This window comes from Odocoileus virginianus, chromosome X, assembly GCF_023699985.2.
Source record: "Odocoileus virginianus isolate 20LAN1187 ecotype Illinois chromosome X, Ovbor_1.2, whole genome shotgun sequence".
In the NCBI taxonomy this organism is placed as follows: domain Eukaryota; kingdom Metazoa; phylum Chordata; class Mammalia; order Artiodactyla; family Cervidae; genus Odocoileus; species Odocoileus virginianus.
In genome coordinates this window covers 16,548,140-16,573,852 of record NC_069708.1, presented here as the reverse complement: position 1 = coordinate 16,573,852, position 25,713 = coordinate 16,548,140, and the positions used below count along the sequence as shown (strand labels likewise).

The 25,713-nt window shown below is 39.4% G+C and overlaps 1 protein-coding gene across 1 annotated transcript in view; it reads left to right on the top strand.

The window, feature by feature from the left end:
• The window catches only part of EFHC2 (EF-hand domain containing 2), a 220,482-nt gene that overhangs the window by 71,354 nt on the left and 123,415 nt on the right, over window positions 1-25,713 (top strand). Inside the window, exons 3-7 of the mRNA XM_070461814.1 lie at window positions 2,894-3,044; window positions 18,006-18,229; window positions 21,171-21,422; window positions 23,833-23,946; window positions 24,334-24,472. Of these exons, the coding sequence (XP_070317915.1) occupies window positions 2,894-3,044; window positions 18,006-18,229; window positions 21,171-21,422; window positions 23,833-23,946; window positions 24,334-24,472 (880 nt within the window). The remainder of the gene's footprint in view (window positions 1-2,893; window positions 3,045-18,005; window positions 18,230-21,170; window positions 21,423-23,832; window positions 23,947-24,333; window positions 24,473-25,713) is intronic.

Below are 25,713 nucleotides of genomic sequence, written 5' to 3'. Positions count from 1 at the left end.
AAAATTTATACCAGTAATATTCAATTCATAGAAGTAGGTAGCATATGAATATGCTCTCAACACTTTCCTACACTACCTACATTTTCCTGTACACTTTACAAAGAGAAGAAAGTTTCAGAGTGAATACTACTATGGGAGTAGATAACTTTTCCTTTCTTCCCTTCTGGATTCTTTCACTGATTGTTGCTCAGTCTTGTCCAACTCTTTGCGACCCTGTGGACTGCAGCATGCCAGGCTTCCCTGTCCTTCACTATCTCCCGGAGTTTGCTCAAACTCATGTCCATTGAATCAATGATGCCATCCAATGATCTCATCCTCTGTCCTCCCCTTCTCCCGCCTTCAATCTTCCCCAGCATCAGGGTCTTTTCCAATGAGTCAGCTCTTTGTATCAGGTGGCCAAAGTATTGGAGGTTCAGCTTCAGCATCTGTCCTTCCAATGAATATTCAGGGCTGATTTCCTTTAGGATTGACTGATTTGATCTCCTTGCTGTTCAGGGGACTCTCAAGAGTCTTCTCCAACACCACACTGGACTAATAATTAAATTGATATATGAAAAATTAATGGAAGAGGAAGAAATTTTGTACATATGGGAGCCCCATAAAAATATGAGACATGTCAGCAGTCGGGTTCTTGTTGCTTATATACCATTCTGAGCTAAGGAGACTGGGGCAGGGGTCTGGGGCTTCAAAGAGAAGGAAAATCATTCACAGGAAAATGAGAAGAGCTAGTGTTTTACCAAATGTTTTACCAAAGAAATGTTTGCCATGCCATGCTGATAAAGCTTTCTGATAGAAAGCATTTTCTCTGGTAATAACTCTCTTCCTGGTGCAGGTTTCATATCTAAATTCTTTTATGCAGTTGTTGTTGTTAGTCACTAAGTCGTGTCCGACTCTTTGTGACCACATGGACTGTAGCCCACCAGGCTCCCCTGTCCATGGCATTTTCCAGGCAAGAATACTGGAGAGGGTTGCCATTTCCTTCTCCAGAGGATCTTCCTGACCCATGGCTTGAACCCGCATCTTCTGCTTTGGCAGTTGTATTCCTAACCACTGAGCCACCTGGGAAGCTTTATGCAGTTAAAGGGGAAGTGAAATGTTCTTCCTGTGTCTGCTGGGCTCTGCTTATCTTTAGTTCAAAATAATCCATGTACTAAAGTGGCACATTCTAGGGTAGCAGGCATATCTTGCTCTTTCTCACTATCTCTACTGAAAGCTTGATGGAGCCCCAGCTCTTTTGTCCTTTTAGGTGTTCCAGCAACATCTTCCTCCCCATACCTTTAAAAATTGAGATATAGCTCATATAACATTTACTATTTTAGTGTTCAATATAATTAAGCATCTCACATCTTTTTCTAAAAATTGAGATAAAATTTATATGACATAAAATTAATCATTGGCCATTTTAAAGCGTGCAGTTCAGTAGCATCTAATATATTCACAGTGTTGTACAACCATCACCTCTATTTAATTCCAAGACATTTCCATCATCCCAGAAGGAAACCCTGTACCCACCCAACAACACCTGGAAATGTTCACTCAACACAAATATGACAACCTTTTAGTAGTGGATTTGACTAACTTTCTAAGTGAAATCAGGACAGATAAATTCCCTAAGAAAGCAACTGAATGTAGGACCATTTTATAATGAAGCCAAAGGTACCATTTTGAAAGGTATAGATGTCTGGGCTCACTAGATTCCTAAAACCTTACCTGGTAAAGACAGTGCCTGATCAGTATTTACAACTGATCCATTCATTTTGAATATGATTATTTCACTAACTAAAACTCATTCCTAATATTCTTTATGGTAGTTAGCAAAGCCTTTTCTGTTGATCAGAGATAAATTACTGAGGCATTTTGTCAGCTACTTCTGAAGTGTGGGCTTCTGATGGAAATTTGCTAAACAGTCCTGGAGCATCTATTCCTAATTAGGGTCACTGACCATCCCTAGAAGTTAGATTGTGCCTAACAGACTCACTCACGTATATTGTCTGTGTTGAGTTAACTTGGTGTTACAACATATGCACAATTAACTTTTACTACTTTAATTATAAAAATTGGACAAAAAAAAATTGGACAAAAAATGAGAGCAAAGGAAGTATTAAAATGGAACTCTGAAGGAGCCTGTGCCCCAGGCCATGCTTGAAATGGTCTGGCATTGAGCTAGGCTTTTTGAGATTCCTGAAGACAAGTATAGGGTGGGGTCTCCAGTGCATTGGAAGAATTTCAGCTCTGCCTGTTTGAATTGCCTCAAGGCAAGTCATCAGCAGGATCAGAAATCAGGATAATTTTATCCTTAGAAGCAAGATGTGTGTGTGTGTGTGAAGTTGCTCAGTTGTGTCTGACTCTTGTGACCTCATGGACTGTAGTCCACCAGTCTCCTCTGTCCATGGAATTCTATAGGCAGGAATACTGGAGTGGGTTGCCATTTCCTTCTCCAAGGGATCTTTCCAACCCAGAGATCAAACTGGGTCTCCTGCATTGCAGATGAATTCTTTACCATCTGAGCTACCAGGGAAACCAAGATAGCTTTCTGTTATTTTTAATGAGAAAAAAATGACAAAACTTGTAGTCATCTTGTGGGAAAGATACACACACATACAGAATCACACTGTCAAGTTCCAAAGACAGATTCTAGTTCAATTTATGGTAGAGTTGAATGATGGATTTATTGTTTGAATAGCATTTCCTCATTCTAACCAAATGGTAATGAAACAGCAACAAATCTAGATTGTATATCCATTCTCATAGCTGATGTGTAGAATGTCTTTCTGCAAAAATTTCCTCAACTGTTTTCTTTACATTAAAAAAAGTATAGAGGCAGTGGCTTTGTTGATTTTAAGTTTGCTGAATTTTTTTTTCATTTATTAGTTTCTAATTATGATTCCAACAGGTATTATCATTTGATGCCTATGTAGAAGATGAAGTGCCTTATAAAAGTCAAGAAAACTATAGAATAAGACGCTATAAAATCTACTTCTACCTTGAAGATGACACAATTGAAGTAAATGAACCAGTGCTGAAAAATAGTGGACTGCCTCAAGGTATCTGTTTAAAGCAGAATTACAGTTCTTTCCCTTCTAACTACTGCCTTTATGTACTACTTTCTCTAGCTTTTTTAAAGACCGCATGCTACTGCTTGGATATCTAACTTGTTGAGAATGGTGAATATAAACGTGCTGTTACCTTGTAGTTATTGATGGTAACTTACCAGCTTCTATGCCTCATACCTGAACACTGGCCATGTCCCTCACTTGTCTGTTGTCATCATTGTATCCTTTCACGTGTTGCTCTACTATGAGCAAACACTCCTCTGTCTTTGACTCTTTTCTTCAAACTCTTTTTTGTCTTTTTGCTATGACCACATTACTTCCTTCACAACACCCTAAGGGGAACAGAGAAGACTGGTCTCCACTGCCACTTCCAGATTGAGGTTCTCTGTCCTTTCTTGAATTCACTGCCATTTGCTTCAACCACTGTCTCCTCATCTTCATCCCTGTTAAGTACAGGCTTTCATAATGCAAGAGAAGGCTATTGCTCCTTTGCCCCACATATGCCAGTCATCTTTATCCATACTCCACTTCAGCCAGACAAGAGTTAGCTCTCTGATGTGAAGAAAAGCTAACTGTTGGTTGCATTAGTAGAATCATGGCAGAGGTCAAGGGAGGTGACTGATTTCTTCTGTGTGTAGAAGTCCTTGACTTGGGGATGATGCCAAGTTCTGGGTGCCTTCAAGGGAGAGCAATGGTGATAATGAAAGGATTGAAGATTTGTCCTGTGTAAGAGATAATAGTGAAAAGGGATGTTTACCCATAAACAGAAGACTCACATATGCCTGATGAGTGTCCTAAGGAATTTAAAGGGCTGTCCTGTGGGGGAGGGGTGATCTAGTTTTCTGTATCCTCATGGACAGGATGTAGGGGGTCAGAAGAGGACTAATTTTCTCTTCTGGTCAGTAAGAGAAATAATTTTCTGGCAGAGAGGTTCACACACTTAGGACAAGGTACAAGTGGGTCAGAGGACTACACTGCCTGGGGTAGGAAATGATCCTCTCTCTCTTTCTGTTGTGTCATTTATTTGGAGAATTTATGGCTTAATGATGAATCTTTTAGAAAACATGGAAATGCTTTAATATTTAAGAAAAGATTTTCACAAACTTTTAAGGTTGAAGTGTAACATTTTATTTTGTAAAGGGACAAGAGATCTTTCTTTAAAGAGATCTTTATACTTAAAAAAATTGTATTGAAGTATAATTGATTTACAATGTTACGTTAGTTTCAGGTATACAGCAAAGCAAATCAGTTACACATATACACATATCCACTCTTTTCTAAGGATTTTTTTCCCATATAGGTCATTACAAAATATTGAGTAGAGTTCCCTGTGCTAGTCAGTAGGTTCTTATTAGTTATCTATTTTATGTATAGTAATATGTATATATCAATCCCAATCTCCCAATTTCTCTCTCTCTCCCCCATCTAGTAACTAAGATTTTCTACATCTATGACTCTATGTCTGTTTTGTAAATAAGTTCATTTGTATTATATTTTTAGATTCCATATATAAACAGTATCATATATTTATAGGTCTATTTATGGTTATTTAAAACATATATAATGCAGTTCTTAAATATTGACAATAATGTTTTAGAAAACATTTAAATAATTATTTCAAAATATTAAGAAAACTTACAGCTTTTAATTTCCATGGACATCTGTTTTGCCTAAGTTCATTTGTTTAGGTAAGTGATGTTATTGTTTTAGCAAAAACAGTATTTTCTTGTAAATATTCACTTAAATGCTTTACTCTGATATTCCCTAACTAAGCTTTGCTTATTTTTTATTACCTCCTCACATGACATAAGATTTACACAAGTGATGGACTGGAGGTCATAGGACATCCTGAACCTGCATTTGTGACTTGCATTATGTTTTTATTATTACTTTAAGGCAAAAGTTCATATTATCTGTAGCTCACTGGCCCCTGTCCAGTGAATCTTAGTTTTATTAAACTTCAAGAAGAAAAATGAAATGTAACCTCTATGAGGATCTTGGAAAGGCTTTTATTAAGACTTTTTGATTCTCCCAGCCTCTTGATTTTAAATCTCACATAGGCAGATTCCAAAGGCAAATTGAAGGTAGTTATAATGATTGATTTGAAAATAATTTTTATGTAATAGGAGGGAATGTTGTTCATAAAGACTCGGGGCAGGGGAACCTTAGGAAAAGACAACTTTAAAGTCCCTTTCAGAATTTCTGATTGGCTCACACTGATCAGGACATTTCCCTAAGTAAGACATATCAAGTGGTATGAACAGAATACATGGTAATCACGATATGTAACGAGGCTGAATTTGTCAGCAAAGTGGAGATACCTAGTGGGCTATCACAAGTCCTGTGGAAAACAAACAGAAATAACTGCTCTGTCATCAAGATTCATTCAGAGACAGAGCAGTCTCTCTTGAAATATTTAATATGATGATTCTTGTTAAGGAAGATCTGTTAGGACAGAGGATACTTTGCAAATTCATTGTATGTCTTCTTCAAGGTTTCCTAAATTAAACTATGGGGGGGGGGATGAGTATACTGAGCCAGGGGCTCAAGCTCGGTGGGATGGGTAGGCAGTGTTTCTTTCATCTGCCCCTTGAGTGGACTGGGACTGATTTTTTGCACATGTGGAACCTTGGAAGAGGTTAAGGGTCACATTTAGGTGCTGGGCACTGACAGTGCTCCTGTTACTTCCATAGAGTTTTGATATTTTCTGAATCAACTGGGAGGTTAGATGCACCAGTTTTTTTAGTAGAGCTGACCATTCAGAAGTGAGTGCACCTGGATGAATTATAGCCTCCCTTTCTAGCTGCCTCTCTCTTTTTTTCTTCATTTATTTTTATTAGTTGGAGGCTAATTACTTTACAATATTGTAGTGGTTTTTGCCATACATTGTCATGAATCAGCCATGGATTTACATCTGTTCCCCATCCCAATCCCCCCTCCCGCCTCCCTCCCCATCCCATCCCTCTGGGTCTTCCCAGTGCACCAGCCCTGAGCACTTGTCTCATGCATCCAACCAGAGCTGGTGATCTGTTTCACCCTTGATAGTATACTTGATTCAATGCTATTCTCTCAGAACATCCCACCCTTACCTTCTCCCACAGAGTCCAAAAGTCTGTACTGTACATCTGTGTCTCTTTTTCTGTTTTGCATATAGCATTATCATTACCATCTTTTAAAATTCCATATATATGCATTAGTATACTGTATAGGTGTTTATCTTTCTGGCTTACTTCACTCTGTATAATAGGCTCCAGTTTCATCTGTCTCATTAGAACTGATTCAAATGAATTCTTTTTAATGGCTGAGTAATATTCCATGGTGTATATGTACCATAGCTTCCTTATCCATTTGTCTGCTGATGGGCATCTAGGTTGCTTCCATGTCCTGGCTATTATAAACAGTGCTGCGATGAACATTGGGGTGCACGTGTCTCTTTCAGATCTAGTTTCCTCGGTGTGTATTGCTGGGTCATATGGCAGTTCTATTTCCAGTTTTTTAAGGAATCTCCACACTGTTCTCCATAGTGGCTGTACTAGTTTGCATTCCCACCAACAATGTAAGAGGGTTCCCTTTTCTCCACACCCTCTCCAACATTTATTGCTTGTAGACTTTTGGATAGCAGCCATCCTGACTGGCGTGTAATGTTACCTCATTGTGGTTTTGATTTGCATTTCTCTGATAATGAGTGATGTTGAGCATCTTTTCATGTGTTTGTTAGCCATCTGTATGTCTTCTTTGGAGAAATGTCTGTTTAGTTCTTTGGCCCATTGTTTGATTGGGTCATTTATTTTTCTGGAATTGAGCTTCAGGAGCTGCTTGTATATTTTTGAGATTAATCCTTTGTCTGTTGCTTCATTTGCTATTATTTTCTCCCATTCTGAGGGCTGTCTTTTCACCTTGCTGATAGTTTCCTTTGTTGTGCAAAAGCTTTTAAGTTTAATTCGGTCCCATTTTTGTATTTTTGCTTTTATTTCCAATATTCTGGGAGGTGGGTCATAGAGGATCCTGCTGTGATTTATGTCGGAGAGTGTTTTGCCTATGTTCTCCTCTAGGAGTTTTATAGTTTCTGGTCTTACATTTAGATCTTTAATCCATTTTGAGTTTATTTTTGTGTATGGTGATAGAAGGTGTTCTAGTTTCATTCTTTTACAAGTGGTTGACCAGTTTTCCCAGTACCACTTGTTGAAGAGGTTGTCTTTTTTCCACTGTATATCCTTGCCTCCTTTGTAGAAGATAAGGTGTCCATAGGTACGTGGATTTATCTCTGGGCTTTCAATTCTGTTCCATTGATCTATATTTCTGTCTTTGTGCCAGTACCATACTGTCTTGATAACTGTGGCTTTGTAGTAGAGCCTGAAGTCAGGCAGGTTGATTCCTCCAGTTCCATTCTTCTTTTTCAAGATTGCTTTGTCTATTCGAGGTTTTTTGTATTTCCATACACATTGTGAAATTATTTGTTCTAGTTCTGTGAAAAATACTGTTGGTACTTGATAGGGATTGCATTGAATCTATAGATTGCTTTGGGTATTGTAGCCATTTTCACAATATTGAGTCTTCCAATCCATGAACACGATATATTTCTCCATCTCTTTGTGTCCTCTTTCATTTCTTTCATCAGTGTTTTATATTTATAGTTTTCTATATATAGGCCTTTTGTTTCTTTAGGTAGATATACTCCTATTTTATTCCTTTTGTTGCAGTGGTGAATGGTATTGTTTCCTTAATTTCTCTTTCTGTTTTCTCATTGTTAGTGTATAGGAATGCAAGGGATTTCTGTGTGTTAATTTTATATCCTGCAACATTACTGTATTCATTGATTAGCTGTAGTTATTTTCTGGTAGAGTCTTTAGGGTTTTCTATGTAGAGGATCATGTCATCTCCAAACAGTGAGAGTTTTACTTCTTCTTTTCCTATCTGGATTCCTTTTATTTCTTTTTCTGCTCTGATTGCTGTGGCCAACACTTCCAAAACTGTGTTGAATAGTAGTGGTGAGAGTGGACACCCTTTTGTTGTTCCTGACTCTAAGGGAAATGCTTTCAGTTTTTCACCATTGAGGATAATGTTTGCTGTGGGTTTGTCATATATAGCTTTTATTATGTTGAGGTATGTTCCTTCTATTCCTGCTTTCTGGAGAGTTTTTATCATAAATGGATGTTGAATTTTGTCAAAGGCTTTTTCTGCATCTATTGAGATAATCATATGGTTTTTACCTTTCAATTTGTTAATGTGGTGTATTACATTGATTTGCGGATATTAAAGAATCCTTGCATTCCTGGGATAAAGCCCACTTGGTCATGATGTATGATCTTTTTAATATGTTGTTGGATTCTGTTTGCTAGAATTTTGTTAAGGATTTTTACATCTATGTTCATCAGTGATATTGGCCTGTAGTTTTCTTTTTTTGTGGCATCCTTGTCTGGTTTTGGTATTAGGGTGATGGTGGCCTCATAGAATGAGTTTGGAAGTTTGCCTTCTTCTGTCATTTTCTGAAAGAATTTGAGTAAGATAGGTGTTAGCTCTTCTCTAAATTTTTGGTAGAATTCAGCTGTGAAGCCATCTGTCCTGGGCTTTTGTTTGTTGGAAGATTTCTGATTACAGTTTCGATTTCCGTGCTTGTGATGGGTCTGTTAAGATCTTCTATTTCTTCCTGGTTCAGTTTTGGAAAGTTATACTTTTCTAAGAATTTGTCCATTTCTTCCACGTTGTCCATTTTATTGGCATAGAGCTGCTGGTAGTAGTCTCTTATGATCCTTTGTATTTCAGAGTTGTCTGTTGTGATCTCTCAATTTTCATTTCTAATTTTGTTGATTTGGTTCTTCTCCCTTTGTTTCTTGATGAGTCTGGCTAACGGTTTGTCAATTTTATTTACCTTTTCAAAAAACCCAACTTTTAGCTTTGATGATTTTTGCTATGGTCTCTTTTGTTTCTTTTGCATTTATTTCTGCCCTAATTTTTAAGATTTCTTTCCTTCTACTAACCCTGGGGTTCTTCATTTCTTCCTTCTCTAGTTGCTTTAGGTGTAGATTTAGGTTATTTATTTGACTTTTTTCTTGTTTCTTGAGGTAAGCCTGTATTGCTATGAACCTTCCCCTTAGCACTGCCTTTACAGTGTCCCATAGGTTTTGGGTTGTTGTGTTTTCATTTTCATTCATTTCTATGCATATTTTGATTTCTTTTATGATTTGTTCGTTATTCAGAAGCATGTTATTTAGCTTCCATATGTTGGAATTTTTAATAGTTTTTTTTCCTGTAGTTGAGATCTAATCTTACTGCATTGTGGTCAGAAAAGATGACTGGAATGATTTCAAATTTTTGGAATTTACCAAGGCTAGATTTATGACCCAGAATGTGATCTGTTCTGGAGAAGGTTCCATGTGCACTTGAGAAAAAGGTGAAATTGATTGTTTTGGGGTGAAATGTCCTATAGATGTCAATTAGGTCTAGCTGGTCCATTGTGTCATTTAAAGTTTGTGCTTCCTTGTTAATTTTCTGTTTAGTTGATCTGTCGATAGGTGTGAGTGGGGTATTATAGTCTCCCATTATTATTGTGTTATTGTTAATTCCCCCTCCATTCTTGTTAGCATTTGCCTTACATATTGCGGTGCTCCTATGTTGGGTGCATATATATTTATAATTGTTATATCTTCTTGGATTGATCCTTTGATCATTATGTAGTGTCCTTCTTTGTCTCTTTTCACAGCCTTTGTTTTGAAGTCTATTTTATCTGATATAAGTATTGCGACTCCTGCTTTCTTTTGGTCTCCGTTTTCGTGAAATATTTTTTTCCAGCCCTTCACTTTCAGCCTGTATGTGTCCCTTGCTTTGAGGTGGGTCTCTTGTAGAGAGCATATATAGGGGTCTTGCTTTTGTATCCATTCAGCCAGCCTTTGTCTTTTGGTTGGGGCATTCAACCTATTTACATTTAAGGTAATTATTGATAAGAATGGTCCCGTTGCCATTTGCTTTGTTGTTTTGGGTTCACGTTTATACAACCTTTCTGTGTTTCCTGTCTAGAGAAGATCCTTTAGCATTTGTTGAAGAGCTGGTTTTGTGGTGTTGAATTCTCTCAGCTTTTGCTTGTCTGTAAAGCTTTTAAATTCTCCTTCATATCTGAATGAAATCCTTGCTGGGTACAGTAATCTGGGTTGTAGGTTATTCTCTGTCATCACTTTAAGTATGTCCTGCCACTCCTTTCTGGCCTGAAGAGTTTCTGTTGAAAGATCAGCTATTATCCTTATGGGAATCCCGTTATGTGTTATTTGTTGTTTCTCCCTCGCTGCTTTTAATATTTGTTCTTTGTGTTTGATCTGTGTTAATTTGACTAATATGTGTCTTGGGGTGTTTCGCCTTGGGTTTATCCTGTTTGGGACTCTCTGGGTTTCTTGGACTTGGGTGGCTATTTCCTTCCCCATTTTGGGGAAGTTTTTCTAGCTGCCTCTCTTATCATGTAATTTTTTTAAGGAGAGAGGAGTTTGAAATAAGCCAGAAATAAAAGAGGCATCCCTTAGCATGGTGCCAAAGTAGGCATTCAACTCTGTGAAGCTCCTCATCAGAACAACATATTCACAAATCCTTGTTGGCAAAGAGATGTGTGTGAAAAGTCAAGTCACTGAGGCACGTCAAGACTTGCTTTCATTCCTTGCCAGGGCATCATTCTCCTTTGGGTAGATACATTATATTTACAGAATTTGTTGCTGTTATGGTGCAGTGCAGTTAAAACAATGTGACATCAAACCAAGAATGTCAGAGGTTAATCCCAATAGTTTTACCTCTGATTGTCTAACAGGACAATTATTTGTCAGATGCTGCCAAGTCTAAACTAATCTAGTGTAAGGAAAGGATAACCATTAGAAATATGCCCTGAGTTTCTGGTAGGGTCTGTACCAGTTCTCACTGGAGTGCCATCATCAGAATCTCCTGATCCACCCCCAGAATTTCTGATTCGATAGGCCTGGGGTCAAGGAATAAGTTCTACTTGATTCTCAGTGCATCCTTGGTTAAGAATATTGATCTCCACTAGTGATTTGTATTGGTTCCTCAACAGGGTAGTATTTCATACATATATATCTATATATAGAGTATAGATGTACTATAATATGTACTATATATATTTACATTTTATACTTTAACACGATCTACTTGAATCAGGCAAATGTAATCACAGAGTAGAAGACATTTATTTATACTGGGCATATGCTGTATCTAAATATACATCCCATAAAGTAGAACGGTGGGATGATAGTAAGGTTGCCAAATAAAATACAGGATACCTGGTTAAATTTGAAGTTCTTAGTATAACTATGCCCCTTCCCCTCCATTACTGTGTGGGACATACCTATACTAAAAATTATTCATTATTTATCTGAAATTCAAGTTTAACCAGGCATCTCATTTTTTTCAATTTGCTAAATCTGGCAGCCCCAGGGGGTAGACCTTGGGGAGGGAATTGTCACTAAATGGAGCTGAGTAAAATTTAGGAGTGGAGGTAAGTCATTGGTCTGTGAAGATAGGTGCTTGGTACATGGTGGTTGTTCAGTAAGTTTGATGAAGAAAGGAAGAAAGAAAAGGAGGGAGTGAAAAAGGAAAGGAAAAGTGATAGACAATGATAGCACAATGCAGGCATCATGAATTATATGAGGTACTTTGAGGAGTCAGAGGTGGAAACTCCAGTATGCATTAGAGGATAAGGCATTTGAGTAGTACCTCAAAAGTTTCTCCAGATGAAGATAGAAGAGGAAGGCATGTTAGTCAGTAGGAACAGCATGAGGTGAAGAGGTAGGTGAGTGGTGAGGACAGTGTTAGTCACTCAGTGTGGCCAACTCTTTGTGATCCCATAGACTGTAGCGTGCCAGCTTCTCTGTCCATGGAGTTCTCCAGGCAAGAATACTGGAGTGGGTAGCCATTGCCTTCTCCAGGGGATATTCCTGACCTAGGGATTGAACCCATGTCCCCTGCATTGCAGGCAAATTCTTTACCATCTGAGCCACCAGGGAAGCCCTGGTGAAGAGAGGAGTTGGGAGGTATTTGGGAGCAGATATAGAATGTGTGAGGAAAACTAGGCAAGAAGGTGGTAACGCAAGAGGACAGAACACCCAACATGCCATCATTTGGGGCTTATTCATTGGCTAGGGGGAGATGCATAGGATTATGATCAGAGATACAGAATTCAAAAATTTTTATTCTTTTGCTGTAAGACTAAGTATCAGGCCAACTATATTTAAAAAGTTATTCCCATGAAATCAAACTCCATAAAGATGATGTTTTATAAAATTAAAAATGGAATGCTAATTTTAGTGAAGGAGTGAACAAAAGAGGAAAAGATACTCTGTCATTTCTGATCACAATGAGTGGTCTTAGTATTTTTAGGATATAAACTTTAGTAGACATGAAAAGTGAAAGTGAAGGTCGCTCAATTGTGTCTGACTCTTTGCCATCCCATGGACTATTTTGTCCATGGAATTCTCTGGGGCAGAATACTGGAGTGGGTAGCCTTTCCCTTCTCTAGGGGATCTTCCCAACCTAGGGATTGAACCCAGATCTCCCGCATTGTGGGCAGATTCTTCAGCAGCTGAGCCGGACATGACAAGTGGCAATTCCACCTGTATATTCATTAACATAAGAAATACCTGCCTCTAGACTTGGATGTGCCTTAAGTCTGCAGTGTTACTAAAATGAACTAAACACACTTAAGTTAGAGGTAAGAGATTGGAGTCTTAATTCTTGAAGGTGAATTCCTAAAAACTAAATTTAGTAGTATGAGCAAAGATCTAAAGCAATTCCCAACTGAACGAAATGAAAACACATTCAACATAAATGAATATATCATCATTTTGATCTAAACTACAGGGAAATGTTAGAAAGTTAAAGGTTGCAGAATATAATCAGACAGCAGGACCTTTAAAAAGAAAGAGATGTAAAGTATGAAGATAAGAAAGAGCTGAAAAGCAGACACCTGATGCCTGGATATCTGCCCAAATTGTCTTTATGGGCCAATTAAGAAAATAAACATCTGAAAATTTCAAGGGCAGATACAATACTTTTGTTGTTGTTTTTCCATGGGGTCCCAAAGAGTCAGACACAACTGAGTGACTAACACTTTTCACTTTCCATTTTGTCATGTTATACACCTTGATGATCTCAGGTGCTCTTTAGCACGTGCCGAAGACATGGCGTCCTGCATATTTCTTTGATATTTAGAAGAACCACCTACTGGTGGTTTCTGCCATTTATCATGAAAGACTATAACCATACAAATACCAATAAATAGAAATTTCAGTCCCCAAAGGACACAGTTGAGAGATCCCACTAATATTTGTGAAAGCTCTCATGTGTAACTACCTTTCAAATGCCCCATGTTAGTTTTCGATTAACATGGAATTGTGACCTTGGATTTCTTGTTATTAAAATGTTCTTGTTTAGTGTTAGATCTGCCTTCTCTTTTCAACCCATGAATGGTCCGGATTCTCTCTTGTTGCCACAAGGAACTCCCCTGGCTTCTTGTAAGAACCATCTAGGGAGAAGAGTGAGGGACCTAACACAAGAAAGCGTGTGGAGGTTGCAGATACACAGGCTCTGCAAGGAGAGACAGCTGATGCGGTGGTGTTGACTCTGGAGGGGGGAATTGTTGCCACTGACAAATGGGCCCTCTCCAGAAACAAACTCTTAGAGGAGAGAGAGGCTGTTCTTTTGGAAGAGCGGCTCCTTCTTCTCTTTCACGGTGGCTGGCTGCTCTTCTCCACATTTCTAGCCTGTTTTGCCTAAGACATTCCCTCCTCTCCTCCACTTAGGTAACTTGTGGCTGTAGTACAGTGAAATACAGTTAAGTACAGACTGTGGAGCAATGGTGCTTACTTTGGGCTTGAAAAACCCAGGTTCAAGATACTTTTCTGCCATTTGTGAGTGCATAACCTTGGGCATGTCACTTAACCATCCTGAGTTTTCTCATCCATAAACTGAATATTTGTGTTTCACGCATTATCTGCATTATGCAATTATTGAAGATTAAATGAGAAGAATATATGAAAGCATATCCTAGGGCTATGATGATGATTATAATGATTACTATTTAAAAGTTTGGTGGGTGGGCCAGTTCTTCCCACTTTGAAAAATATAGGATTCCTATTTTAAACTATAAGCAAGGTGAAAAGACAGCCCTCAGAATGGGAGAAAATAATAGCAAACGAAGCAACAGATAAAGGATTAATCTCAAAAATATACAAGCAGCTCCTGAAGCTCAATTCCAGAAAAATAAATGACCCAGTCAAAAAATGGGCCAAAGAACTAAACAGACATTTCTCCAAAGAAGACATACAGATGGCTAACAAACACATGAAAAGATGCTCAACATCACTCATTATCAGAGAAATGCAAATCAAAACCACAATGAGGTAACATTACACGCCAGTCAGGATGGCTGCTATCCAAAAGTCTACAAGCAATAAATGCTGGAGAGGGTGTGGAGAAAAGGGAACCCTCTTACACTGTTGGTGGGAATGCAAACTAGTACAGCCGCTATGGAAAACTGTGGAGATTTCTTAAAAAGCTGGAAATAGAACTGCCATATGACCCAGCAATCCCACTTCTGGTCATACACACCGAGGAAACCAGATCTGAAAGAGACACGTGCACCCCAATGTTCATCGCAGCACTGTTTATAATAGCCAGGACATGGAAGCAACCTAGATGCCCATCAGCAGACGAATGGATGAGGAAGCTGTGGTACATATACACCATGGAATATTACTCAGCCATTAAAAAGAATTCATTTGAATCAGTTCTAATGAGATGGATGAAACTGGAGCCCATTATACAGAGTGAAGTAAGCCAGAAAGATAAAGACCATTACAGTATACTAACACATATATATGGAATTTAGAAAGATGGTAATGATAACCCTATATGTAAAACAGAAAAAGAGACACAGATGTATAGAACAGACTTTTGGACTCTGTGGGAGAAGGCGAGGGTGGGATGTTTTGAGAGAACAGCATCAAAACATGTATATTATCTATGGTGAAACAGATCACCAGCCCAGGTTGGATGCATGAGACAAGTGCTCGGGCCTGGTGCACTGGGAAGACCCAGAGGGATCGGGTAGAGAGGGAGGTGGGAGACAGGATCGGGATGGGGAATACATGTAAATCCATGGCTGATTCATGTCAATGTATGGCAAAAACCGCTATAATATTGTAAAGTAATTAGCCTCCAACTAGTAAAAATAAATGAAAAAAAAAAGAAAAATATAGGATTCCTATTTGAAGTCTTACTAAAGAGAAATTGCACTAATTTGCTTATTTGAATTTCTATAATGAAGTACACATGCAAGATAGATGGAATTCCTGAAGAAACTCTTGGCTGTTGAATAAATCTTATATATTTTAAAAGCTCTCAGCTATACTTAAAAATATAAGTATTTTTAAAGAGATATATAATGGTTCATGAAAGTACCTGGAATGCCCATGCTTTTATAAGGGTGTTCAAGTATGCAATTTGTTCTAAATGTCTAATCTTGAATGATTAAATAATTTGCATACTGTTTTCAGTCACATGAATTAAGGGCTAATTGAAGTGTAATTTTTTGCAGTAAAATTAAATCATCTTTTATGTAGTACATTTAAAAATATTCCAGGCCAGTTCTAATTTTACAGTTTATTATTTTAATTTAATGTAGCAAGTAATTAAAAATTGCTACAAAGAAAAGAAGATGAAAATGATTTTAGTTAATTTCCCCTCAACAGAATGAAAAGATGATTAGTAGAATAATGGAACAGAGCTCAACACAGTTCCTGGCACATAAAGACATTCATTAAATGTTCTTTAATGAATAAGGAATGAATAATTTCTAAGTATTTCTAGACTTTGGGAAAAGGCACTATTCTCAGTGCTACAGAAAATATGAAGAAGATTGCTTGACATCTTTATAATAAAATGCCTCCATTATGGTGCAGGTTACACAAGCCAATTTTTCTTGAACCGATAGACCCTCTGTTTGCTGTGCTTGCCTTTTCTTCTTTTGTCTTTGCTCCTAGAGTAGATTCCCAGGCTTAAGTCAGCTTACAGATGTTGAGAGACATTTCTCCATGGTTATCTTGCATTTCTGTGAATCTTGCAAGCAGAGACCCTGACTGCTCTTTGTTCTGGATTATCTTTTCAAGAATGTTGATATAGCACACAGCTTTGGAAGACAAAGGTAGTCTCTCCTTTTGGAGCAAAAGGCAAGTTTACTCACAGCCTTGGAAAGCAGAGGTGATGTCTCCCTCCAGAACAAAGGGCAGACATGTTTACTGTACAGTCTAGTAAAGGTAGGGGGCTTCTCCAGTGGCTCAGATGGTAAAGAATCTGCCTGCAATGTGGGAGACACAGGGGACCTTGGTTTGTTCCTTGGGGTGGTAGAATCCCCTAGAGAAGGAAATGGCAGCCCATTCCAGTATTCTTGCCTGGAGAATCCCATGGACAGAGAAATCTGGTGGGTTTTCTGTTCCATTATTCTACAGTCCATGCAGTCACAAATAATTGAACACAACTGAGTCATTGAGCATGCATGCATTAATAAAGATAATCTCTCCCTCTGAGACAAAAGGCAGGGATGCTTATTGTCCATTACAAAAGATTCAGTTTCCCTCAGCTCAGGGTTCCTGTCCTATAGTGTAACGCACTGTGTGTGCAGAAGTTACCTGGCCCTTGTTGTGTCACTCTTTGGGAATCTGGGCTCAGAAAACTGGTACCAAAATATTGATGTTCTGGGTACTGTTATTATTGTGAGTAATAAACTGCCCTTTGTCTGTCACCAAAGCATCTCATATTATCTACTAACATCCTTGAAATTGTGGCAGGCTAACTTGTCCGCTAGCAAGCAGGATAAAATCTCAATCCCTAAATAATTCTTGCCAACAGGTTTCAGCAGTGTTAGGGTAAGTTGGCTGGTTATGGTGTGGTATAGTTGATACATTCATCTAGTTAGGGAGCCTTTTTTTACCTCCAGTGGCTAGTTACCATTTGGGTGTACTCGGGGACCCTGGGTCCATACTCTCAAGAAAAAAAGTGAATGGGCATCATAGGGTTGAAAGTAGAAGGCACTATGAAGCCTGTGCTAACTCTCACTTTGTGGGAGTGGTTGGGTAGAGGTGGACAGAGGCTGTAGAGAAAGGAGGAGGGAGAAGAGGTTCGTAGAAGGAACAAGATTCCAAGAAGCTTCAAAGCAGCATAAAGTCATCCGTGCTTATGGACGCTGTAAATCAAGGTGTTGGCATCTACCACAGTGAAGCTTAGTAGTTTTCTTTTTTCAGTCAAAAGTGCATTTTTGTGAGTACTCTGCTTCGGGGTCTTAGTTCCTTGTTGAGCGTGCTCACATTGAGTGCTTGTGAGTGAAAAAGTGAGCATGCTTGTTTTGGGGAAAAACATGATGGCAGTGTCTGGCACATTGGGTCACCCTGTTTATACTCCCTTCTCCTTCCCTCCTGCCATAGTCTTTGTGTGCATACACTAAGTCGCTTCAGTTGTGTCCGAGTCTGTGCAACCCTATGAACTGTATGTGGCCAGGTTCTCTGTCCATGGGATTCCCCAGGCAAGAATATTGGAGTGGATTGCCATGCCCTCCTCCAGGGGATCTTCCTGACTCAGGGATCAAACCTGCGTCTCTTAAGCCTCCTGCATTGGCAGGCAGGTTCTTTATTACTAGTGCCACCTGGAATTACTTTATAATAGAGTAAGCCCTAGTGCCACTTAGGCAACTCTAACAACATACAAGGCTGGTCAAATTACTCTGAATCTCAGGAGCCCCAGCTCCCTCTGGAACCCCTAGAGTTTGAACATTCTGATGCTACTTCTCCAAGAGCCAGTCCTTTGCCCACTTCACCATGGTGAGAAAACATTCAGGGTTGTTAAAAAGATGTGCTCTGATCTCTTCCTGGTGAGCCACATGATGAAACAATTGTGTTTTATTTCACACTGTAGGACTTTTTATCCGACGTCATCGGATTCCTCTCCCACCTCCTGATGACGATCAATTTTATACTGTGTATCATTTTAATGTCAACACCGACATTGTCTTTTATGGTCGAACATTCAAGATTTATGACTGTGATGCATTCACAAGAAGCTTCTTGAGGAAAATAGGAGTCAAATTAAATCCCCCAGGACAATGTCCGGAAGATCCTTACATGAAAACACGGAGAGGGGTAAGTTGACTTATCCATGAGCTCTAGTCTTCAACATGAGAATTGGTTCAGAATCAGTGAATGGTATCAGTACTTCTGATAGGTGAAAGGACTTGGGGGACCATGGTCACTGGAGTTGTCCTCTTTTCCTTTGGGCTGGACGGAGGCTGGGGGTTGGCTTCAGTGCAGGAAAGACTCACTCTCTGCCCTCAGCCCCACTTCTCTTTACAGAGAGTGGCCCTTCCAGGCAGGGGGAGTCTTCATGAGCTGCCCATATGGGATGGTTTCTAAGAGCCCAGGATTGGCTTTGTAGTCCCTGACACTGAAACAGTTGGGCCCACTCTTACCTGGCTTTTCTTTTCCCATTTTAGTTGCCTAACTCTGGGGAAAATCTTTGCTCCTGTGCTACTGAAACAGTGAACCAAGCTTTGGGTACACCTTTTTCTTTCTTAAGACTCGCAGCTTCCTTTAAGGTGACGTCAGATGCAGAGAGGTTCAGGAATGAGGAGGGCCATGATTTTGATGTGCTCCCATGATAACAGGATGCTTATTGGCAAAGCCTGATCCCAGCCAGTGTAGGGAGAAAAGAATCAGTGTTAGTAGTATTACTGTAGTCTTTCCAGAGTTTTTTTATTTTTTTTTTAATGAGCCCTTGGCTCAGATTTTATGTTTTATAGAAAAATCTGAATACCCAAAAGGGCAGGTGTTATGTGGAAGGTCACCTACCTCACCAGTCTTCCTGCTAGGACTTGAACTCAAATCTCTTGCTTCTTATCCTGATTTTAATTATTCTCATTTGTTTCTTTTTATTGACGTATGATCATGCACAGTAAAATACACAGAAATTAAATATACAGTTTGATGGGTCTTAACAAATGCATACACCCATGTAATCCACACCTGAAATTATAGTCTAGAACATTTCCATCCTCCTAGAAAGTTCCCGCATGCCTTTTTCCAATCTGTCCTTCCCCCCACCCAGGGATAAGCACTATTCTCATTTCTATTCCTATAGATTAGTTTGGTCTCATTTTTATTGTTTCTAAAACTTACAATTAACTTCTATGCAGAAAGATAACATAAAATTTAGAGTAAAAATCTTTGATTCTGCTTTGATCTCTTGTTAAAAGCTGCATGTAGGATCATTCATCTATTCCTGCCTCCTAGCCCCATCAGAATTATCCTTTAATATTGTAGACATATACCCCTCCTGAGAAATATAGATTGTTGATCCTGGAATATCTAAGGTGAAATCCTTGTAGCAATATTCTTGTTTGTATTGGCATGCAAGGAGATTTATGGTTTGGATTCGTTTCTGTTTTTTTCCAAATGCCCTGGAAGTAAGAGTCTGGATAAATACAAAAGTCTTTAGAACCAGCAGAGAGAAACCAAAAGAAATGGATCTATATGATTTATCACCCTTTGCATCTGGCCACAGTCATTCACTAACAGCTGGTATATGATTGTGAGTGATGATGCATAATATGAAATACATAGGAACGCAGTATGATTTCATAGGGGTTTATAAGGGAAAAAAATCTTCTGTTCCAGGAATCAAGAATAAATACCAAGAACAGCCAAGAAATGTTTAAAAACTTCCTTTCAGATTGAGAGAATCATTTTAAGATTTATTCCCTCAGGGAGAAAGCTCTTCAATAAATATAGAAGTCTGTGGAAAATTAGGAGTTTAATAAGAGGCTTTTATATTGACTTTAATGCATTTACTTCTCCAGTGTTTGCTGCCTTGAAATGTAAAGTTAAAATTAAACAATTTAACTTGAACTGAAAAGATCTCCCATGGTATGTAATCAATAATGGATTTCTTAGAGGCCTTATCATGCCAAAGAAAGTTTTCTCTATCATTGAAAATATAGATCTTATAATTTCATTTAAATATTAAAGATAATCAATGAAAGTATAGATCTCATAATGTCATTTAAATATCAAGGATAAGACTGAAGAGCTTCTGGAGGGTCATCATGTCTCCTGTGTCTTGGAATGAGTCTGCCCCTAGACTGCCCTAGACAGACACAAAATTTTGAGAATTTACAAATAAGATTACATGACCCAATGTGGGACTACATCTCACTTGCTAGTGAGCCCTTCCTTATATAACCACCCTATTAGGCTACATTAGATAGAATGGGGGGTGGGGCGGTTTCGCTCCAGGATAAGACTGAGACTATGCAGATAGAGGAGAATTGGGCCAAGAAGACTGCCCAGCTAGTGCTTCCTGGGTTGGGAGCCAGAGCCTGCACAGTAGGCCTGTGCAGATTGAGAAGTTCTCCCTTTGCTCCATTCCTATTTCCATGACCTTTCAGATCTTTGCTACCTAAACCTTTTGAGCAAAATAAAACCGTGAAGATATTTCTTCTCTTTTTACTCTCACAAAAATCTGTGGATGAGTAAGAAGCATAAAAAGATATGAATTTTCAGTGAAAATAACTTTTTGGTTGAGAAATAATTAACATAGACTTGGTGTGCAAATCTTAAGCATACATGTTGACAATTTTGAAAAATGTGTATACAGTTTAATAATCAGTACAAAAATCAAGATAGACAATATGTCCATCACCCCAGAGAGTTCCCTTGCCCCCCTTTCCAATCAGTCATCTACCCAGAGGCAATAACTATTCTGATTTCTGTCACCATATATTAGTTTTGTCTGCTCTTAAACAAGAATTTTAAGTCTCTGAGAAGAGTCAGTTTTCAAAAACATTATAGAAGTATACTTTAGTGTGTTAAAATAATGTTTAATGAAAAGCTTCCTAATACTTGATTGTCTGTGTTTCTAAGGTTGAAACTAGTTATATATGTGTATCATATGTGTTGTTAGTTGAAATTTTAAAAAATATCACAGAATAGTCTATGGAAAAGATACCTCTGTGTTCTTTGACTGCTTGCATCCCAGAAGCAGTTATGGAAAGACTCCCACTATCGTTAACCTTTTCTCCCCTGACAGAAGCTAGATTACATGGAGCCCTTACATCCCTATCAGTCCTTCGACACTCTGAAACAGTTCCTCGAGTATGATAGGAAGGTCTTGCGTTTCTTCTGTGTGTGGGACGACTCATGCTCAGTGTCTGGGGATCGTAGAGAACTCATCCTGCATTACTTTCTGTCTGATGATACCGTCGAGATCAAAGAAGTCTTGCCACATAACTCAGGAAGAGATGCTGTGTCATTGTTTCTCCAGAGGAGAAAGCTGCCTAAGGTGAGCAGTGGACACGGGACTGCTTTCCAAGTTTGCTTGTGGGCTGAAGACTCTAGTCACTGTCTGGAATGTCGCGTGTTATGACTGTCAGTGACAAAGCACTTTGTATTAGTGCTGATGTTTAGAAAACTTGCACTTTGTGCCCTCTATTAATATACATCTATGAAAGTAATACAGAGGATATGACAAATTGGAATTGGAAGATTCAGGGCTCAAGGCACGTAAAGGGAAAAAGTAAAATGCAAGGGAACTACCTATGTCATTGAGTTTACCGTGAGTCTTATGAAGGTAAATGACTCTCGAGTAAAAGAATTGCTCATGGCTTTGGGAAGAGCAATAGCCTCTGGCCTCTGTAGCCTACTGGGTAGATTCCATTGTATTGGTCTGGGCTGTGAACACACACACACACACACACACACACACACACACACACACAGAGGAGTGACTCTTCTGCGAGTAGCCACTTGCAGAATTAGTCACCAACTAGCCACTGGCTAGCAACAGTAATAGCTTTAGCATTTTAACTGTTAAAAGAGAGTTGTCCAAATGATTTCTACACATGTTCATGGCCATTTGAGAGCTAATGTAACCTGAGTGCAGTGGAAATAACACATAGACAGAAGACCTGGGTTAGAATTGTAGATCTGCTGCTTAATAGCTGTGTGACCTTAGGCCAGTCATTAAACTCTCTGAGCATATTTCCCTATCTCTAAAATGCTTTTAACTAGACTTCCCTCCTGAGGTAACTGTAAAGACTGAATGAGATAATATAGTAAAAAGCACTATCTAAGGATCTATAAGAGCTTCTCAGGTGGTACTATTGGTAAAGAACCCGCCTGCCAATAGCAGAGATGATAGGAGACCTGGGTTCGATTCCTGGGTCATGAAGATCCCCTGGAGGAGGTGGCAACCCACTCCAGTATTCTTGCCTGTAGAATCCCCATGGACAGAAGAGCCTGGGGGGCTATAGTCCATGGGATCACAAAGACACGACTGAAGCAACTTAGCACGGATGCACGTAAAGACCTATGAACACCTATAAGGCACATGAAAACATCACGGCTTATTCACAGCTCTATGTTATGTTTTATTTCTTTATTTATTTGGATAATGTATTTTTAAACTTACTTCTTAGTGCTACTGAAAAGATTACTGTAACACTTATTTCTGATGCATACAACCACTGGTTATTTGCTTATCACAAGACACTCTTCCAGATTCTCAAGAGTCTCCTACCAGAAGTTCTGCTGTGTAGCTTCTTGGAGCTGGGACTGGGTTTGTCCCAGAGCAAACTCCAGGCATATGCATAGCAGGTGGCTGGGAGGAGCCAGGGAAGCCTGTCTTTAGAATGGCTTTGAAAAATAGGCTAAATATAAAATAATAATGACATCCATGACATTTGCAGTGTTCCTTGACATCAATTGTTTCATTTATTCATTCATTCAACAAATATTTAGTAAGTGTCAGCTGTGTGCCGGCTCTGGGGTTACCATGAGATAGAGAATGGTTAATTCCTGCTGCATGGTGCTTCCATTCTTGTGGGGGAGAGATCCAAGAGCAGTGGGTATTCCCTTGATGCCACATCCATTGAGAAAGCAAGGGGTAGATACTGTTGCTACTGAAGTTCTGAGAAGATAAATGTGTGGCCTCATGTCCTATAGCTAAGAAGTGGCAATGAGAGAGTTGCATCCAAAAATGTGTTGTTTTTTCCTCTGTAACATGTCTTACACCCCACACCTCATAAATTTGCACGTTTTAACTTATAGTTTATGTCACATGTATCAGGGATGATTCTGATTTCTCAGCTGAGATAAACCAATTAGTATCAATTTCCATAAGTTCAGATATTTCCTGCCTGACCACCTCCAGCACGGGTGAAACTGAAGAGTGTCCTCCCTGGCTTGCTCCTGGCCAGTTTCTGTGAGAGGCTGACCATACTTCACCGTTCATACTACCTCACCACACTGCCTCTCTCAGCCAGAAAAATGCCTCCTTGCTCAGGGTCAGGCAGGGTGCTGAGCCAGTCAAGAAAGCAAGGCAGGGTTTCTCCATCAGGGCATCTTGTTTAGTGGAAAGATGACGGCTGATAAAGCAGTTAGAGAACAGAGACAAGTGATTTAACCCTGAGGTAGGTGCTGTAGAAGTTTGGATTGGGGATTGGCCAGCAGGATGGAAGAGGTCAGAAGGAAAAGATGGGGCTTCATCAGGTCCTTGAAGGATGAGGGGAGTGTAGACCAACCCGCAGGGGGTGGAGAAGCACGGGGGAAAGGTGGCTGGAGTCTGTGTCCTGTCTTCCTCAGGATGATAGAGGAGAACCAGGTGGTATCACTTGCCACTTGGGCCCCTAACCAGGAGCATGTTTGTGTTGCGAGTCCACCCACCACATCTTGATTTGATTTATATCTTCTAGTATGGCCCCCCTGGAGTCTTTCAACCAGGCCAGTTAACAGACCAGACAGTTCTCAACGTGAGTGCTGGCTCCTCAGAGAACCGAATGTATAGCTACCTGTTGGATAAATACAACGTAAGTCATATTTTATTACTGTTGCCAGTATGGCTTCTCTGAAACCTGGAATGCGGGCTGAGTTGCGTATTCTTCTGGGAGACTAGTTGTGAAAGACATTGATGACTATATGAATGTATGTGTTGCATTGTTGCATTTATCAGTAATAAACATGCATAAGTGTATATATAAATATATTCATTGCATTGCCATTTGGTAGCACTACCTTGCTAAAAGAGTGTTTTCAAATGTTGATTTTGAGTGGTTGTCTTTTGATTTGATTTTAAACATTTGGTTTTAAGTGATGTTGTGGATTTTTTAAAATTTCCTTTTTCGTTTGAGAGGGGGGGATGTCAAGGTCTTTGGTGGGTCTGTGGTGCCAGCGTCATGTTCCTTTGTTTTTATTAGCTAGGAAAATTAGACCAAGAGTTTTACAAAGATACTGACCTGTCCATAGGAACCACCATCAACGTGTGGGGAAGGAAAGTGCTCCTTTGTGACTGTGATGATTTCACGAAAACTTATTATAGGACTAAATATGGAATTGGTAAGTGATGCATCTGTCAATTAGAAAATAATATTTAAACTTGGAGTCTTTGTTTCCTAGTTAAGATTGAGCTGACTTTTAAGTTTCAAATTCTAAGCTTCTAATAGCTGCTACCATTTATCAAGCATTTGCTAACTACCAGGAGTTTGTTGTCTTATCTATTCCCCTAACATCATCCTTGTTTTAGAGGTGAAGAGACTGTGGCTTACAAGGGGTTTCCTGGACAAAGGTCATGCATGCAGCAAGTAAAGAGTGAGCCAAAAACTTAAACTCGTCTGCCTGATGCCAAAGGCTGCTGTTTTCCCATGTAGCCCCCTGCCTCACTGCTGTGGTCAAGCAGTTGAAATGGAAATGCAAAGACTTTTCTTTCCGCTGAATCCTTGCTTACCACAGAAGCTATACTGATTTTAGTTCTCTAGCAAATTGTGCCCATCTGCTCTACCTTTCCTCGTGAGGTGCAGCCAGGCTGCCAGCTTCTCTTCTTAGCTCTCCATTCCATTCAGATCAGGTTAGTTCAGTCCATAATGGAAGCCAGTGACTTATTAAGCACCTACTAGATGTAGGTCATTGCAGTGGACACAGGATCTGCAGAGATGTGTAAGGAGTTTCTAGGCTGGAAGGGGAACAGAGATCTACCACATGTCACATGGTGTTATAACTGTCACAGGGGGAGGATCTGAGATGAAACCTGAAAAACAAGCCCCTCCGTTTGTTAAACCTGCAGGCCAGCCCTGCCCCCTTCCCGGGCTCTCTACCCCAGGGTTCAGGTACCTGCTGGTGCTTGGCTAACTGGGGGTGATAGGAGTTGCCAACCTCCCAGATTGGGGTTGGAGCTCGGTTGGGGGTTGCTTACTCCTCTCTGAACCTTGAAGTATTCATATGAGCTCACTTCCCTGAGCCATGAAATGGAAGCCAGAAACAACCACAGCTTTTTCTAAAAGACAGGGTGCTTTATCTCTAGGATGACATGAGGCCCACCTTACGTGTCTTGATATCCTCTCTGTGTAGTATTCCTGGCCTCATGGGAATCATTATATTATGTAAGAAGATACACGGCACACAAAGGGGTTGGAATATAAAAGACTTTCAATTTCTCTCTTTGGTTCACTAAGGGAATTTGTTCCACTGCATCTGCATGCCAGATTAGTCAAAATGGGGCCAAATTGGTGGCCTCTTCTTATATTATTTTCTAAAATTAGTCCTCTTGGTGGACACAGTTGGACATATTTGTTTTGGGTACT